This window comes from Pipistrellus hanaki, assembly GCF_964339955.1.
Source record: "Pipistrellus hanaki genome assembly, chromosome: 3".
NCBI lineage: Eukaryota > Metazoa > Chordata > Mammalia > Chiroptera > Vespertilionidae > Pipistrellus > Pipistrellus hanaki.
Window position 1 is genome coordinate 139571644 of NC_140505.1, and position 18857 is coordinate 139590500.

The following is an 18857-nucleotide window of genomic DNA, read 5'->3' on the forward strand; positions in this document are numbered from 1 at the left end:
TCATACCCCTAGATTTCTTTAAAGGGAAAGATGTGTTTTCCTCACCTGCAGATTGTATAGTTGATTGTTTGAGTGGCAGAAATTGATCCTTCTAGGCTTCTAGCTACTTAATTAGTTTAGACCTTTCAAATCTTCTGGCAAGATCAGTTAAAATATAAGATGTGCATATTCTCTTGACAGGCCATATTCTCTTGAGCAGGCCTCCGCTGTCTGCTCACAGGACTCAGAATCCAAAAAACAAAAGACAGTGAAGAAAAACTTTAATGACTGACAACACAACACAATGTCTAATAAGACTCACAAGCTTTATTTCTGCTAGGAAAAGAAGGAAGGAAAAACATTCATTTTTTACAAAAATTTTAAACAATTACTTTGCTTTATCTGAATGAGACCACCCTGGGTTCGAGAATAGACTCTTCACAACCATACTACATTCCCAAATTTTCATTCACTTATAAAGTCCCTCTGAACAATTCCAGGGACATCTGGTTCATTGGAACCACACACCCAAAGCACAAACAACTGATTCACCAAAAATAACTGGCTCTTCATAGAGTGAAGAAAAAATCTAAAAATATTAACTTGCATAGCCATTCAAATTATTGCTGCTTTTTATTTATTTATTTATTTATTTTTAAATCACTGCAGGTAATTCTGCATTAACTTCCTCCATTTTCTCTCATCCCAGACTCAGGAATTCCCAGCAAAGTTATGAGCTACTTTCCAAATGAAGCCTTAGGGAGATTTTGCAAGCATGTATATGGAACCTAAGGAATTTGCATGAAAGGAAGGGAGAAATAAATTAAATAAATAATATCTAATAAATAACTCAAACAACATTCATTATCTACAGATTTAAATGCCATAAAATTTCAGCTTCAAGGATAGATTCCCCACTACCTCTTACAAAGACAAGTGCCAATAGAGACTCAAAACACACAGAATGGCTTTGGATGCGTTCATCTGGATTTACCAACCAAGCATGTAAAATCCAGCAGGGTTGATGCTGCAAGCAAAATGGAAAGAAAATAACTTAGACTGCAAGAAGATAATAAATAAGAGGGTAAAAAAGGCAAGACACACAGGTAGTTTGGCAGGTTTTAGGGGATGGCTAAGCTGTAGAAAATGACATACTACTAGTTGCCTTACCACTTTTATTCTTTGGCCTAATTGTGTACCATATGCCCTAAACACATCCTCTCTGGCAGAAAAAAAAGAATGTGATCTGCTTTTGGTTTATTTTAAATAATGTTCCTGGCAGATTGACCAGGACAGTAAGATTTCTCAGATCACATTTCTCTGAAAAAAATACATTTGACAAAATAATGCTGATATAAAGGGAAAAGGAGTTATACAAAGAAAAATAAACATCCTGTGAATTGGGATAAACTTGTGATGAAGACATAGATTGGTGAAAGCATTCCCTGACCTTGGATTTAATGTCTGCACCCTTAAGTCTGATTACTCTCAATGTTATCTATAATATGTAATAATATATTTTATTTACAAGTGATGAAGAGGTAACAATTAGTGTAGGAGGAGACACCAAATTATATATATGTTGGGAAAATTCAAGTTTGGTCAATAAATTGATTGGCGCTTGTGCTTCTAGAAAATATGATATTGGTGTGGACAGAGGTCAGTGATTTTAAACATATTTTCCTTAACAACAACAAAACTCATCTTGCAAAAAAAAAAGAAATCTAGAGGTTTCCCTATGGGCAGCTATAGTTAATATAGCCAATAGCCAATTTATTGCTCTTGAATGTGACTTGTGTTGTTAGCTTATTCCAATAACAGGCCCTGAGCTTCATCAGAATTTCCAGAGCCCTCTGGTATGCATGCCATGAAATGGTCTAGATAACTTCTCTAGGTCCTATTTGCCATAGGAATCTGAGGTTTCAGTGATTCTATTGCCCTATCTCTAGTAGAAATAAAAGTGCTTTTGGAATGTTATCAAGCATCAAGGAAGTTATGTTCAGCTTTCAACCCAACAAGAGCATGCTTTGTTATTCACAGTGACAACCAACTTGGACTTTTAGCCTCTGGAGGCTATTTCTAGATGCAAAGAAGTCCAACCATTAATTTCTCAAGAGTCATGCACCTTGTGCTCCTTAGGCAGCTCTGTTTGATCATTGATATATAGTGTCCATTTCCTACCATTCCTCTGTCCTTTTAGTTTCAATAAGTTTATAAAAGTGGTCACCAATGTTAAAGAATTTCAGAACTGCCAAGGATTTTAGAAGTCATCTAGATTTAGAACAATTTTCTGATTTTTACCAGTAAGTAAAAAAGAATCCAGAAATGGAAAATGAATTGGCATAGATCATTCAATAAGTTATTGGCCCCACCAAAATAGGACCTATGAATTCTGTTCTATTTCCACATGATTGTAAACAATCAAATGATTTCTCTTGAGGACCCTAAATAAAGCAATCAATACATTTTGAGAAGTTGGTAAAAATAGAGAGTGACAGATGTAGGAGGGCCTAAATGGACTGGCACTAATGTATTTGATATATATCTAACGGGTTCCTTTAAGGTCATTGAATCTTCAGCTCAACCGTTTGAATTATGGAAAGCATCTCCACATCACCCTCTGAAATTCTGATCTTACTGCTCTACTCAGTGAAGATTGTATTGAGTTGAGTCCCAATGCCATGGTGGGGGTAGGAGTCATAGGACGTATCTATGGGAATATCATAGCGAAGGGTACCGGCCTGAAAGGGAGTTGCATGCACATGCCCTGAGCTGAGACTTGCAGAGGGGTAATGTGGCATGAAGCTGTAGGATTTATCCAGATCAGGGGAGCCATCTTGCTTCAAGGAGAAGTTCCCACTGATACTCAGGGGTGGAGTGAGTGGGCCCTCATAAGGTGGTGTACTGCAGTCAGGTGGATGACTCCCAAAGGATGATTCTCCCAAACTCTTGAACACTGGGGGTTTGAGATTAATAAGATGTGTTTCCATATGGCCATAAGGAGGGCTGGGGAGCCCGGGAGACTGGTAATTGAAGTTGTGGACAGAAATGGCAGAGTCACAAACAGGAGATTTCTCTTCATGCTTCTCCAGAACAGACTGAGGACCCAGTTGGAGGCATCCAGCCACCAGATTGCTTGTGGGCTGAGAGAGCCCTCTACAGAGCATCTCCACAAAGCCCTTCCCTTCCGGTGTTTGGCCAGTTTCCAGGACCTCAGACAAAGCCCAAATATAGTTCCTAGCCAGTCTAAGAGTTTCTATCTTGGAAAGCTTTTGGGTCTTAGAGTAACATGGCATGACTCTCCTCAGGTTGTCCAGGGCATCATTCAGGCCATGCATCCGTGTCCGTTCTCTAGCATTGGCCTTGACTCTTCGAGCCTTGAACCTCTCCAGGCGAGCTTTTGTCATCTTCTTTTTCTTGGGACCTCTTCTCTTAGGCTTCTCCCCATCCTCTTCCTCCTCTTCTTCTTCCTCAATACTGTCATGTTCTTCAGCTAAGCTTCCAAGCATCCCGTAAGCAGCTGGCCTTCTCTCCTCCTCCTTCATCTCATTCTGAGAACCCAGACCTTTGTCCATCCAAGATGGTGTGTTGACCAACTCTGTCATCTCCTTGGCTTTCACATACGTTTTTGCCATTTCTAGATCCTGGAAGAGAAAACAGGAAAGTTTAGTGCCTCTGGATATTTGATTTGATTTAGAACTAAACATGTTTTTATACCTTGGATATAAAGAACACTATTTATATTAGGATTCAACTTACTATGATCTAGTCTATGTCCTTGATTCTAAATAACTAATGTAAGACTCAAATAAATGCCCAGGACACTCATTTCCCTGTGGCATAATAAGAAAATAAACTACAGAAAAAGGAAATTGACATGATTATTTATTATAGTGTCAATGTCTAAGTCTTTTTATTCTCAGGATTTTTATCTAATGGATATTATAGGCAAAAATAACTGGTAAACCAATCAAAAAATATTTTTTTCTTCCCAGAATTCAGCTCATAAAGGGAAATAGATACAGTACGCATATAAATTATTGTGTAAATAGAGAAACTTCTGTAAGTGAAAAAGGATGCTAAAGTAATTATAAGTATTTAATGTGTACATAATAATTATAATTATTGAAAAATTTTAAAAGTATATCAAACAATAAAGTAAGCAAGCTGTCTCATATTTACACCATAAGATGAATGAAAAACTATGGTGATATTATTCAGACTACTTTGTGTGAATATATAATATTCACATATCTTCTATTTAGAGACATAACACGTATCTCTAGCCTGTAACATCCCAATATTTCCTCTGACTCTGAAAGCTGTTCTTTCAAGCATCTCCTAGGAGAGAGCCATGCCACAACTGGCTAATATGCCACATAACCATGTAATAGTTCTCTCCCCATCACCAAAAGAGCACTTTTGTTTTTCAGCAAACATGTTATGGTTCATCTAGTATTAGTGGTATTAGAGGTGTTAGTGGCATGGTGTAGAAGGATCAGGGAAATTTTCCAGTATGCTAAAGTGAGAATTCTTACCATTGCACATGCATCACACATCATCAGAAAAAGATATTGCAGCAGCTAGAATTACAAACGAGAGTTCTACCAAACCAATTTAAGATTATTTTTAATGTAACCACTATAATAATACTTCATTAAAAATTAAAAATCTAGAACAAATGCTAAATTTAACAGAACATAGTTACTGAAAACATGATGCATATGTCAGACAAACACAGAAATAGCCTGACTGCGCTTTAATTCACTTAACAGATAACTTCTTAATCAGAATTTCCAATGAAAAATTTACAAATTGAACACATTTGTAAACCAGAAAAGACTGGTGGTTTAGTAAACATTTTATATGCAGTTCTGAAAAAACCTGAATTATTTTGAGATTTGTTGAGCAATTTCTGGGTGTATAATTTACGAAATAAAAGTCTCTGATAAGCTCCATTGGGTCACCCCAGTTTACCAGCCAGTCTTTGAAATATTAAACTCTGAATCACCTCCATATATCAGAAAGAAGAGAGCATAATAAATGTTTTTTATCTTTGAAGCTTGAGCCTCAAATCAATGAATGCAGGGATTAGTACATAGCTTTTAAAAATATAAATATATGATTTGATTTGTTTCTGGTAATCTGAGCTTGTTTTCCTTGTAACCTCATTTACCTCCTATAAATAATTAATGTCACTGCATAGCAAAAACAGCCTAGGTTTCATGTTAATCAGCACGGAAATCATGTCAGCTTGACTTACTCACTTAATAAGGCTTTCTGAGTAAGCAGCTTTATTGAAAACACACGTTGGGACCTATTGGTCAACTGGCTGCACAGGCCAAGTAAGAAAATCCCACTTTTAATATGGATAATAGAGCTTGTGTGCTGAGCTGCACTTCTAACTCGGGCAGCTACCCAGAGAGAGGATGAAGGATCTAATTAACTTTCTGTTAAAGTAACGCAGACCTTTCAACGGCAGGTGCACTCTGAGGTCAGTGAGGATGGAGTGGGCTTGGGAAACCTAATGTTCCACACGTAATTATAATTACATTTGCATAGCCTTTTAGCAAACCTTTGAGGGAAATAAGGATTACTATGCTCATTTTATAGTCAACGTCACTGTAGTCAGGTAGATTCAGTGATGGCAATGCAAACACATAGAGCTGGTAGAGTCGGACATAAAGCCAATTCTGATTCCAAAACCTAGGTTTTATGTCTTTGTTTCTTCCTTTTTCCACCACAACTACAGGAAGGAAGGAAGTTACTTTGACTTCAGAAGTGGATCAGTAGAGCTAAATCTCCAGGAAGTAGCCATCAACCAACTGGAGGCTAACTTAGGTGTTCTCTACAGTGATTTTCAGCTCCCATATTCCAGGATTCCTTCCTCTTCCAAAATTTTTTCTTGCTGCTTTCATCCATTTATCCCCCCTTCTTCTCTTACTCTTAGCTTCCTTTTCCTCTTCCTTCTCTTTCTCTTGTGTCTTCTTCATCATTGCCATTACCACTGAAACATACTTTCACGCCCAGAAAAGTGAGAAGGAAGGAAGAGAAGAAAGAAGCAAGAGAGGAGTCTACTGAATTGCCCCTGAAAACCAAATCCCATCCTAGCCTCTGGATTTGACCTTTGTTATCATCCTCACTTCCCTGCCTCTGTACTTTAGTCAAATTCTGTCAATCCTCACCCCCATCAAGTAGCGGAGCCAGGAGAAGAGAGGAGACTACATTTTGCCTTTAAGCATAAGTTGATGGTTTCTATAAGAGTCAAAGAGCTGCTCTCAGGACAGCAGAAAAGAACCAACTGACTTTGGCTAAACAATTAGAAGGGCATCCAAGCTTCATCTTTGTTCTCTTACTAACCATGGGAAAGATATAGATGACCCCAGTTTAATTTTATCTTTTCCCATAGGTACTGGTCCATTAGCTCTAAGAGAACCCCATGTGCACATAGTGTAGTTTCAAAAGCATGGAAGCTGGAAAAGCACATAACTCTAGTCCCAGCTCTTCTAATTCCTGGTTATTGATCTCAAAACACGTAGTATAAGCTCTGATCTTCTATTTCCTCTTTCGTAAAATGAGGATAAGATATATTTTGCATTATTCTTGATATCAAATAAAAATATGAAAACGAATTTTGTAAACGTTAAGTGCTATACAACATTACCATTATATTTATCTTGTGCTTATTTTTGGGCTTTCTTATTTAATCCATTCACATATATTTGCTTATTTAAAAGTAAAAATGGTTTCTCAGAGGTGAATAGGAAAGGCAGAGTATACAAACTACTGTGCTTCTTCTGATTGGCTCAAAAGATTATCTGACAACAGCCCAATACCCCGCCCTTTTGCCCAATGTAACTGGACAGCACAGCTTCTAAAGTCAGATGACCTGAGTTCAAATTTCAGCTTAATTACTTACTAGATATATGACTCATGACCTCTTTGTGCTTCATTCTCCTCTTTAAAATGAGAATAACAGCCCTAACTGGTTTGGCTCAGTGTTTAGAGCATCAGCCTGCGGGTCCTGGGTTCGATTCACATCAAGGGCATATACCTTGGTTGCAGCACATCCCCAGTAGGGGGTGTGCAGGAGGCAGTGATCGATGTTTCTCTCCCATTGATGTTTCTGACTCTCTATCCCTCTCCCTTCCTCTCTGTAAAAAATCAATAAAATAGTTTTTAATGAGAATAATAATAGTTCTACCTTATTGGGTTATTGTGAGCATAAAATGAGCTATTACATATAAAGATTTTGAATAGTGCCAGACATCATAAATGCCATGTGTTAGCTATCATTTTTCCTAAAGTTAGCCATGAGTTTTTCTATCCACATAGACAAAAATTGGTATAATTATGATCTGTGTTTAATTTGATTACATGGCAACAAAATTCCACTTCACCTCAACTCCCATTTCATAAAAAAAAAGTCCCTGATATTCAAACTCCTAGAGAAACTAAGTGTCAGAGTTCCTATTTTGCTTCGAGGGGTTGTGTCAGCTGCCTTTGCTGGGTTGGCTATAACTCTTCCACCACATTCAAGAAGGAAGGAAGCTTTTTTTCATTCTGGTTTGTAATTGGGAGACAGCGGTTGGCCAGACATTCCGACTCAATCACATGAATGTTCAAGTTCACGGAGTTTCTGGGGGAATATGAACAACCGTTGGCACTGGCACATTTTTCACTTTGTCTTTGATTAAACAATAATGGGGATATGACTTTCCTACCAGAATCAATGCCAGGACTCTGAGGAGAAAAGAGAAGTGTCTCTCCAATAAAAATGAAAGCCAACACTCCTCAAAGATTAAAGTCTTTTTCCACCTTAATATCTTTAATGCATCAAAAGGTAATCAGGGATATGGGGGAATAAATATCTAGTTTTTAGGTTGAAGAGTTGAAAATGTGTGTGATACAGTTCTGAGTTTTGATCAAGAAAACCAACTTGGTTTTCTCCAGACCTGGTACCTAATTTTACTACGATGGTTAGTTTGTTAATGAACCACGTCAGGGGTGTATTAAAAGAAGCATGAGCACTGACCAGGTGGCTCAGTTGGCCCATACACCAAAAAGTTGTAAATGTTGCAAGTTTGATTCATGGACATTGCCCATACCTGGGTTTCCCATTCAATCCCTGGTCAGGCGCGCCCGCGCTCTCTCTCTCTCTCTCTCTCTCTCTCTCTCTCTCTCTCTCTCTCTCTCTCTCTCTCCCTTCCTCCCCTCCTCCCTCCCTCTTCAAATCAATAAAAGCATATCCTCAGGTGAGGATTTAAGAAAGAATAATGAAATAGAATAATATTTTTATCTGTCATATTTCACTTAAAAACTCTGATGAAAAGTAAGAATACAATGCAAGCACAAGTACTTTGTAAAGTTATTGTGCAAATGTAAGGGTTGGCAATTGTTATACAGAAGCTATATGGAAAAACCTATAGCACTATTTCAATAGTATTATGATACACCACTTTACATTTTTATAATTCCTAGAAAATAAATTAGCTTTCAAAATATACATGAAGGATATTCTAGTATGACAAAAAATCAGTGAATACTAGCTCTGGAGGCAGAATACAGACCCGCCCCCCCCCCCTTGCACCCTCAAACACATTCTGACCCTATAAAGTCCATTTTAGATTTTGATCTTGAAATTTAGATTTCCTTATGTATTTACACAATATAACAAAAAATCCACTTTCTTTAGAATTCTTTCATAACATTTTAGTTTTAGCCATATTTCTCATACTCGAAATTTTCTCCTACTTTTTTTTTTCATTTTTTTAACCAGTTCTAGCAAAATATTTGCTTAGCCAATGATTGTAACTCCCCAATTCTGTCATTATTGGGGCAGAAGTCATTCATACATTATACTATGTGGAGCTGTCCTGGAGTTTGCCCTACACTTTTACTAGTTTTTATTTGCTGTGGGGAAGTTTCGATGGATGAATAAGTGGGTAAAAGTGCTTGCATGTGTGTTTATGGTGATTAGACAATGTCTTTCCTCTTACAGGCTGATAGTGCTCTCTTCACCTCCAGATCCAATGACTAAATTCTAAATACAACAGGAATGGGAATATTCAGCCCTATTTCTGAGGAATCTAAGGACCAGACAAAGTGCCCTGCTAAGAGTTTGTGCTGAAAAGGCAGAATGAAGACCAGGGTGCTCACAAGTCGCAGTGCCTGAAATCAGCTAGTGGGCTGTCCTGTGCTCTTCCTGTACAATCTTTTATACCCTTGATAAATACCCAGATACACACACACACACACACACACACACACTTTTTATCCAGCATAGCCACATCATACTTCAGTTTTCATAGCCTTAGATCCTAATGGTGAACTTTGCAAACAGAAGTTAGTCAATCCTTCAGTTTTCCCTTCATGTTCTTCAGAATTTCGTTTCTAAAACCTCTGTCAAAAAATGAGGGAGGCAATTGGCATTAGAACTTTTCTGAATACATATATTTGGAGTGAGCGAATGATATGTGAGAAGGGATAGAGGCTTGGAGAAGGCAGAAATAGACGTGGACAATCTTTCCCTTCTGATTCCCCATCTGAAAGAGTGGAGGGGACGGAAGTTTCCCTGACTCTATTCCAATTAAGGATTTTTAGCAGACCAAATGGAGACCATGGTGAGAACATCCTCCTGGCTTTCCAGCATCTTTTCTCATATGCTGTTTGCTTCCCCCTTCTCCTCCCTCCCCTTCCACTTCTTTCGAAAATGCTGTGAGCAGGGAGGCAGATTGGGGCAGTTCCTGAAACCCACTTGCTGAGCCACCTGGAAAAAGCAATTAAACTATTTTGGACATCTTTTTCTACATTTATAAGAGGGATGGGGGATGACGAGCGGGGTGGGTGATTTGCAATCTGTGCTATAAAAAAATATTGAGAGTATCTGAGTTTCACTTTGGGTGACAGGTACTATGGGAAGTGGTGAAATTGCTAAAAGTTCAATATCTGTTCCTAAGTGTTCTGACTCTTTGTTTTTCTCTTCAAGTTTCCTAGATTCCACTCTCTCCTCAGTCCAGAAGAGACTTGCCTTAGCTCAACTGCTCTTCTAGGCCTGCAAAACATCCCCCAGAAACTTCAGTCGTCCCCTCCCACCCCAGCTGCTGGCTCACCTTTGGCAGTCCCTGGCGTGAAGAGAACTCTGTGAATCTGCGCCCTGGAGGAGACTCAGAGAAGCCAAGTTTCCCGGACCATCCAGGTCACAGGAGAAGGAGGTGCTTTTCTCGATCCATGTTAAACCCGGACACTGCCTCTCAGGAGTGCCACCAGGTCTGGTTTCTCTGGCTGCTAATTGTTTTACTCCTTCCTCGGAGTACTTGGGGCAGATGCTCCCGCAGGTTTAGTCCGTGTTCAGTACCTCCTCTCCCTGGTCAGTTCCCGGGCTGGAGCTTTCAGGACCACAGTCCTGGGCAGCTCCTGCGCTCTGGCCGCAGGCTCCCAGTGACAACAGTTTTGATTGCCATCCCAGCTGACCAGGGAGGGGGATTGTGCCCGCTGCCTAACTCCTCCCCTTCCCCAGCAGAAAGACACACCTACTGTCCAGGGCTCCTCGAAGCCCTTTGTATGTGCATTTGTTTAAATGGGGATAGAGGTTGGTAGAAGAGAAATATGGGAGGAGAGCTGCTGAAGTTGAGGTTTAAAAAGAAAAAGAGGATTGGAAATCTTTGTGCTTAAAAAGGTACGAAATGCAAAAGGCACAATGTGGGCAGAATGGGGAAAGGGAATTGGAGAGAGACTTGGAGAGAGAGAGAGAGAAAGAAAAAAAAAAGTGAATAAAAACTCTGGCCCACGTCTGAAGAGTGCAAAAGTGAGAAAGATGCATGCCCAGAACACAGCATCATGGGCTTAACGCATTTGGATCCATGTCTTTGGATATAAAACTTCAGAACTCTAAAAGCAGAAGAAAGAAGTAACTCCCTCTCCCTTCGTTTCAGCATGCCAAACTCCTCCCATTTAAAGCCCTTTTATTTTAGTCAATGAATATAGGCAAAGCCATATCTATATTCATTGTACCAGTCTTTCAACTTTTCTGTTTGCTTAAAGTTTATAAAAACAAAAGGTGACTGAGTGAAATCTTTCATTTTAATAATGATTAGCTGCTTGAATTACAAACTGGCATCCACTATTGCTTTTCAAAAATGTATCATTAAGCATTCAGGTTGAAAGAGCCCTCCTAAGTGATAATGAAGCTGAAATAAAAGAGGAGTCACCTCATCCCTAAAATTCCTGCCATATTATGAAGTAAGATTGTGTTGCTAGAAGAGAAAAGAGAAAATTGCATCTGGAAAGGTTTAAAGAAAGTACACGGGTATGCTTATGACAGAGAGCTTGTTTTAGAGATTGTCAACCCAGACTACAAGCTTATGTAAAACTAGACCAAGATCAAACAAATGGTTGTGAGTTCGTTTTTAGAAAAAAAGGACTTTGTTCTCTTTGAGAGATGCCAAGAAGAAAGGAAAGTGTACTTGGATTATGCAATTGGCTGAATGATTTTTAGTAATTTGTTCCCAGCATCAGATTTCATATCTGTAAAATTACCTGATCACTTAGGTTTTTTTCCAGCAGTTGTAAGATCGAATTCTGAGTCAAACTCAAACTCATTTTAAATTGACTTGAAAGGAATTCCCCAGGCTTTTCTGGAAGTCACTTGTTCAACCAGTGTCACTGGCACATGTGCCTAATAGAGAGGAGAAGTTGCAAACATGCCTTTTAAACAAAAGTAAAACAAAAAGTAGTTTTACTGCCTGAAAAGCTAAAAGAAATACCTTAGGTTTGAAATACTTAATTTTTTTTTTTAAATTCTGACATAGGTGTCATATGACTCTTTTCCTTCACAGAAGACACGAAAGTAAAAATTAACACTATTTTTCAGTTTTCACAGGAAGATATTCATCTTCAGCAAATCTTTAAGTTCTTACAAAAAAAATATTTCCTATCCAGGAAATATATGCTCATCAAAATAAACGTCATGTTCAGAGTAATTAAGAAACACAAGGAAGGAAGGGTGGATTTCAGAAAACCAGCCCGAGGAAATTTACTTGTGGGGTCATCGATATTTGGGATAGAGCCACACTGAGCGCACAGAGAGTGGATTGATCCCCTGCTCTGTGTCTTCTAAGCCACCTCCATGGACATTTGGCAACGAATGACGCTGGTGCGGCTGGTCCTCTGCCTGTGGACTGGTCGAAGGGCCGGAAGGAGTAGCGGATTAGCAGAGCGCTGAACGTATTGGGACAAAGATAAGGGTAAGGACAGAACATTCTGTGGGGCCCCTTGCCTCCTCTGACAGATGTAAGGGACTGGACACAATAGGATTAGCTCTCAAAACGTGTCCAACTGTGTGCGTGTGTGTGTGCCTGCGCGTGCAGCCTTGGGGGCGAGCCGAGGAGGGCACTGAATTTTCCTGACAAGCTGCCTTTAGGAGAGGGAGGGATGGAGCCTCTTTCACCGGAGTCTCCGTCACTGACAGCTCCTAGTTGGCTATTCAACTGGAAGAGCAGGAAGAGGAGGAGGCAAGGGGTGCAGTCAGCAGAGAAAGGGGGCGGGGACTGGATGCAGGGCATTTGCATTCATCCTCCTCCCCCCACATGCTTCCTGGGCCAGAGGGCCAATCTCCATCCAGCCCTTCCTTCTTTCTGTGCGGCTTTTTGTAAAGCTCTGAGCTAACCTGTTAGAACCATCTGCTGGGTGAGGGAAATGGAACCAGCGCTCAGTTGCCGGCCCTTAGCCCGGGAGCCATTGAAGCAGCGAGAAGGGAGGCAACAGGCAGATTTATGGGCAGCAATCTGTTCCCCACCCCCTAGGCCCTCTGCCTGGAGACAGCTTGATAATCCATCAACCCCACTAATGAATTAATTAGTATTCCCAGTAATCCCGACCCCCAAAGGAAACACGCCTGTGGGCCCCGAAGGCGGCTAGAAACTGCCTTCTTGGAGCAGACACTGAAGACCTGGGACCGATGCCTGACATTAGGCCCCAGGGTGCTAAGCTGCAAACCACAGACCCTGTTGTTAAGGATCCCCAGATGTCCCTCCTCGCCTTCCCTCGGGAGACAGCTAGCTTTTGCTGAATTAAAACCAATACCACCAACAAATGGAGTCCAGAGCCATAAATCAGGGGCTGTGGAAAGGAGGGCTGTGAACTTCCAAAAAGTGAGGACTTGAACTGCCCATATTCAGGGTAAATGTGAGCAGATCCTAAAGCTGCTCTCCAAAGGTTAGCAAGAGGTTGGGGTGGAATCTCCATCCTCCAGGAGGGGAAGGATGCAGGGTCAGAATGATTGTGAAACAGGTTGAGACAAAGTGATTTGCGACATGAATCTGTTCTGAGTAAACATTGGAGTAAAACAGAGTTGTCAGCTGAGTGTCTGAACAGCCTGGGAAATTCAATAACCTTCCCTTACAGCTTGTCTCCATTCTTTTACAAAACTTTGAGAGGAGTGATCTAAACTGTCTCACATCAGCAGTCGCTGATCAGTTAGATTATGATCTCTCTGGTTCTTTCTGGCTGTTATAATGTTAATAGTTAAATGTTACAATCCCCCTTTGACACTAACTCTAGCCCATGCAAAAGTAAGCAGTCTGAGTCCCCAGGTGTGAATAAGGAAATGCACCAGGTTAGTGACAAAAGTGGGTCTAGAAATCAGGTAGTAGGCTTGAGTGTCTTCTTTCCACTCAGATTTCTGGTCTTGGGAAAGACCTTGACTCAACCTTCTCCTGCTTCACTTATTCAGAGCATGGGCATTTGGGTATTCAGAGGGCATGCAGAGTGACTCATTCCAGCTACTAAAAAACTACCTGCTTTTGTGAAAAATCTTTGGGAAACTTCTGCACCTTAGAAAGCTCTGTGCTCTCTGCCTCCAACATCATTCTCTGGACTCAGGAACCCCAATTTCTAAGAGCAAAGTCCTCTAAGATTTAATTAAATCTTAACATTGTTATTTATTACTAACTATGCAGCTTCAGACCAGTTATTTTTCTCTCTGAGCTTGTTACTTCATCTGCAAATTGAAGGCAATAAACTCTGAGGAAGATATTAAACTTGCTCTGAGTAGTATATATCTCATTAAATATGCGATAAGGTATGTAAAATACCTTGTATAGATGCTGGCTTTCAGCAAATGCTCAATAAATGGTGGTTATTATTGGTCTTTTGTCTTAAACATTTATATCTTTTATCCTTTAGAAATCAAGAAAAAATAATGACATCAGGATTTTTTTATAGTGGTTCTATCTGTGTTTCTCAATACAAGTATTTCTTTTTTTATAGTAATGATTACACTATATTCATTAATCTAGCCCATGTGTGTTAGGCATATGTGCAGCCCTAGGCATTGCAAGATTCTGGGAATACCAAGCTCATTGAGATTTCTCATTCCTAATAATGTTCACTGTAGTGGCAATGGCAGAAAAACAAACCATATAAATGTATAATTCAAAAACTCCACTTCTCTGTGTCTTTCTAACATAGCTACATGTGCTCAAGTAGCCATGTATGAAGCAGAGATGTTCATTGCAGTATTGTTTTTAATAGTGAAAAAGTACATTATATTATAAATATATTAATTAACCGGTGGCTTAGCTAAACAATAGGATACTATTTAATTTTCAGTGAGTTGGTCTATATATATTAATAAGAAATATACTTTAGCCCTGGCCTGGTGGCTCAGCTGGTTAGAGTGTCATCCGATACACCAAAAGGTTTCAGGTTCAATTCCCGGTCAGGGCACATACCTAGGTTTCAGATTGATTCCTAGTCAGAGTGTGTGAAGTAAACAACTGATCAATGTTTCTCACATCAAAGTTTCTCTCTCTCTCTCTCTCTCTCTCTCTATCTCTATCAAATCAATAAAAATTATCCTTTGGTGAAGATGAAATAATAATAATAAATAAAAATAAAAGATGTACTCAGTGTATTAATATATTATGGGGAGAAATGTAAAACATTTTTTATAAATATATGTTCAATATGATACATTTAATTGTTAAAATGCAGGTATTAAATAATAGTTATATTATTCACAAACACAAACTAATTACAATGAGTCTTTTTCTCAGGTTATCTCACTACTGAGATTAAGTAGATTGAGATCTGGATAGCTGGTACCAAAGGAGATAACTTTTGTTGTTTGCTTTCCATAGAAGAAAAATTGTTTTCTTTTATATATAAATAATGTGTTTATATATAACTTAGAAAAATAAAATTGATATTCAGATATGCTCTTTTAAAAATCCCATTCCCCACTCATAGCCAAATATTCTCAGGAAGGATCTGATAGCCCCACAACTCCAAACACTTGGGTTGACAGTATAACTATTCCATGAAAAGATCACTGCACCAGCTCCCACTAGTTCTGCCCTCACACTCTCAGTCCCAGAAGCATTTACTGGATCTTAGGAGCAAACTTTAGGTTGAATTTAAGAAGCTTCAATTTATGGTGGCAGGAGAAGGTTTGACTTTGGGTGATGGACACATGGTGATATACAGATCTTGTACCATGGAAACCCACATCTGAAATCTATATGATCATGTTGACCAATGTGACCCCAACAAATTTAATTTTTTTAAAAAAAAAAAAACTTCCATCATGTGATTCGTGGGCCCTGTGAAATATCTGGTGGAGGGCAATGGAGATTTCCTAAAAATTAGGCATTAATACCACTGGAAGAAATTTAAGATAAAGAGATGAATAAAATCAAATCTTCTGAGAGAACCGAGCTGAGCCCTGTGTTTGGCACTGTCAGGTCACAGCCAAAGTTCAATTCTTCAAATGGACGCTACACTATGTGGAGGCAGTCCCTCCTGGCATCCTTGGCAGCTCTCAGTGGTCTGCTCCATTAGGCCAGTGCTCCAATCAAATGTCTCATAAACATTCATCAATTGAGTGAGGTGAAAACCAATGAGAAGAAACTAATTACTATCTCTAATAATTATGGCTAATCTTTATAGAACACTTGCCATAAGTTAGATGCTATTTTAACTGCTTTGCATGTATAATTTATTTCCTCATTACAGCAGCCTTATAAGGTAGGAGGTTGTTGTTATTATTATTACTAGAGGCCCAGTGCTCAAAAATTCAGGTACTTGGAGGGGTCCCACAGTCCAACCTGCACCCACTTGCAGTTCAGGACCCCTTGAGGGATGTCCACCTGCTGGCTTAGGCCCACTCCCCGGGGGCTCAGGCATAAGCTGGCAATCAGACATCCCTCTTGCAACCTGGAAGCCTTCAGGGGATGTCCTAATGGGGAGCAGGCCTAAGCTGGTAGTCGGACATCCTTAGTACTGCCCCAGATGTGGCAGAGTCTCCTGTCATCATCACTGCACTGGCCAGCCATGAACCAGCTTCTGGCTGAGTAGTGCTCCCCCTGTGGAAGCACACTGAGCACCAGGGGGCTGCTCCTGAGTTGAGCGTCTGCCCCCTGGTGGTGAATGCATGTCATAGAGACCAGTCATTCCTGGGTTGCTAGGGTCAATTTGCATATTACCATTTTATTGTATAGGATTGCCTGTTTTACAGAAAATTTGATCAAATACAGAGTTTAAATAACTTGCCCACGGCCACACAGAAAATGATGGTGTAGCCCAGCTGACATAGCTCAGTGGTTTCACATCAATCAGGAAGTCATGATTCTATTCCTGGTCAGGGCATATGCCTGAGTTGCAGGCTCGATCCCCAGTGTGGGGCTTATAGAAGGCACCCAATCAATGATGTTTCTATCTTCCTCTCCCTCTCCCTTCCTCTCTGTAATCAATTTTTTAAATATATTTTAAAATACTATTAAAAAGGAAAAGAAAGTGATGGTATACTAGGTGATGGTGCTGGAATTTGGATACAAATAGTATCCCTCCACTACTCGATATTCCTACAGCAAGTACTGGTACATGATAGTTAACTCTACAATTCCATTCTATTCCTCAGATGATTTAGGAGGAATACTGGAAGTAAATGACTAACAGTCATTTCTGGTGTCTCAGCTCGAAGCAGCAGACAGCATGACACCCTCATTTGGTTCCCCATTGTCCAGGATATCTTCAAAAGAATCATGTTTTGCTCACAATATGTGATTTCAAGAGAGACTTTTACCACTACAACTGATAGTGCAATACAAAGAGATGGTAGCTTCTTGGTCTTCAGAAGCTCCTACAGTAGGAGAGATACTCCACACTGACCTGGCCCTCCCTGAGCCTACCCCAGATCTCATGCTCTAAGACAGTACTTCATGAATTCAGAACAGAAAGAATAGCCCTTCTTCTGAAAATAAAACATAAAACTTTTTAGTATTTGAGTCCAGCAGAGTGTTGAAATGACTTCTTTGTGGGAGCTGGCTGTTCTCCAGTCAGAGAGTCACCTTCCAGGTGGGGTGTTCCCTTTTCTGCCACTAATTGGAACAAAATACCAATAGAATTTAAGAATCATCCATATAACCCAGTTCCCAAACTCCTGTTTTCTACTTCTACAACAAATAATTTTCAACCACAAGGGTCTAGTTGCACTTCTCAGACAATTTTCCCTCTCCCTGCTCTGCTCTCCTCTCAGCTAGAACTACTAATTTTCTAGCTCCTGGTATGAACTGGGAAGGCAGAGAATCGAAGCTACACTGGCTTTAATGTGGGTATTTTAAGATACCAAAATTTTAGTGTGGGGGGGAAAGGATGAGATAGAAGAGGAAACTTACATTGGCAACGTGTCTATACCACACAGTTGTTACATTAAAAGTCTGCATAAATCACCTCCTTTAGAAACACTGCCAGCATTTTCTGAATTTTTACATTGAATTGAGAGCTTTACCTACATCACTTCATTTCATTGCCTACATCACTTTATTTCACTTCACTCAACTCTTTGGTATGGGTATTATTATTATCACTTTTTTAACAAATGAAAAGAATGAGGTCCATGAATTCATGCATGCAATAAATATTTGACTGACATATATGTGCTACTCCCTGGGGATATACCAGCAAGCAAAATTGAAAGAACAGTTACTTGCCCAAGATCACACAGCCAGGAAATTAATGCTATATTTTGAAAGTCTGCTTTTTGTTATGTCCCTTTTATTTATTTGGATTGTTATTCTATTCTTTCATTCTTCAGCGCGTGAAGGATAAATTTTAATAAAAATGAAACAAATTAATATCCCACATCCAACCTCTTCCCTCTCCCCTAACAAACGAGTGTGTACACAGAGACAATACACAACTATAGGTTACATGCCAGTCTATTCATATTCATAAGTTCTGATTTACACTTGTTGTAGATCGATTAACGCCTGTTAATTATTTTGAGAGCCCCTTTTACTTGTAAAATTATCCCAACCTAACGTCCACTGTATGGCCACCCCACTCACACTCTACAGTGAAGTTCCAAACTTGCCCTTTCTGGACTTTGGAACATTAGTTGTTCCACGTTCACATTAGTTTACTCCACTATTAAAGGGGAAAGACTACCATGCCTCCCCCAGACTGAGAAGGATTGTGATGAAGGGAGTTAGAGGGATATAGAGCTATTGTAGGTGGGGGCTTTATAAATAAAAGACGATTAAACGAGAATTGGGGAAAGTACGGTGAGGGAAGAGAGGTTGAAAAGCAAAGGCAAACACGGAATCTCTCTCTACCCCATCCGGAGACCCCATGAAAAATTATCCCCAGGCTCAGCCTCCTGACATTCAGCCCCCACCTCCCACCTTCCCCAGCTGAATCCAGGAGGGAGACGCTCAAATCCAGCTTTAAGGGTGGGAGCTGTTTATTCCCCCAGGCTAGAAGGGATTTAACCTCTTTAAAGGCTAAATTAAGGCTCTGAATAGTTTCTGTGGGTGCCAGCTGAGGCCCACTAAAACCACTGCTCTGTCCTCTCGGACCCTCCATTTGTGGGGAGAGTT

General features: G+C 39.9%; 1 protein-coding gene across 1 annotated transcript; it reads right to left on the reverse strand.

Moving 5' to 3' along the window:
• Positions 1–2621: 2621 nt before the first annotated feature.
• NEUROD4 (neuronal differentiation 4) lies at positions 2622–3614 on the reverse strand (the record flags this gene model as incomplete). The annotated part of the gene is made up of 1 exon (XM_084876447.1): positions 2622–3614. The coding sequence occupies one exon, from the start codon at positions 3612–3614 to the stop codon at positions 2622–2624; it is 993 nt and encodes a 330-aa protein (XP_084732573.1).
• Between the last annotated feature and the right edge of the window lie 15243 nt (positions 3615–18857).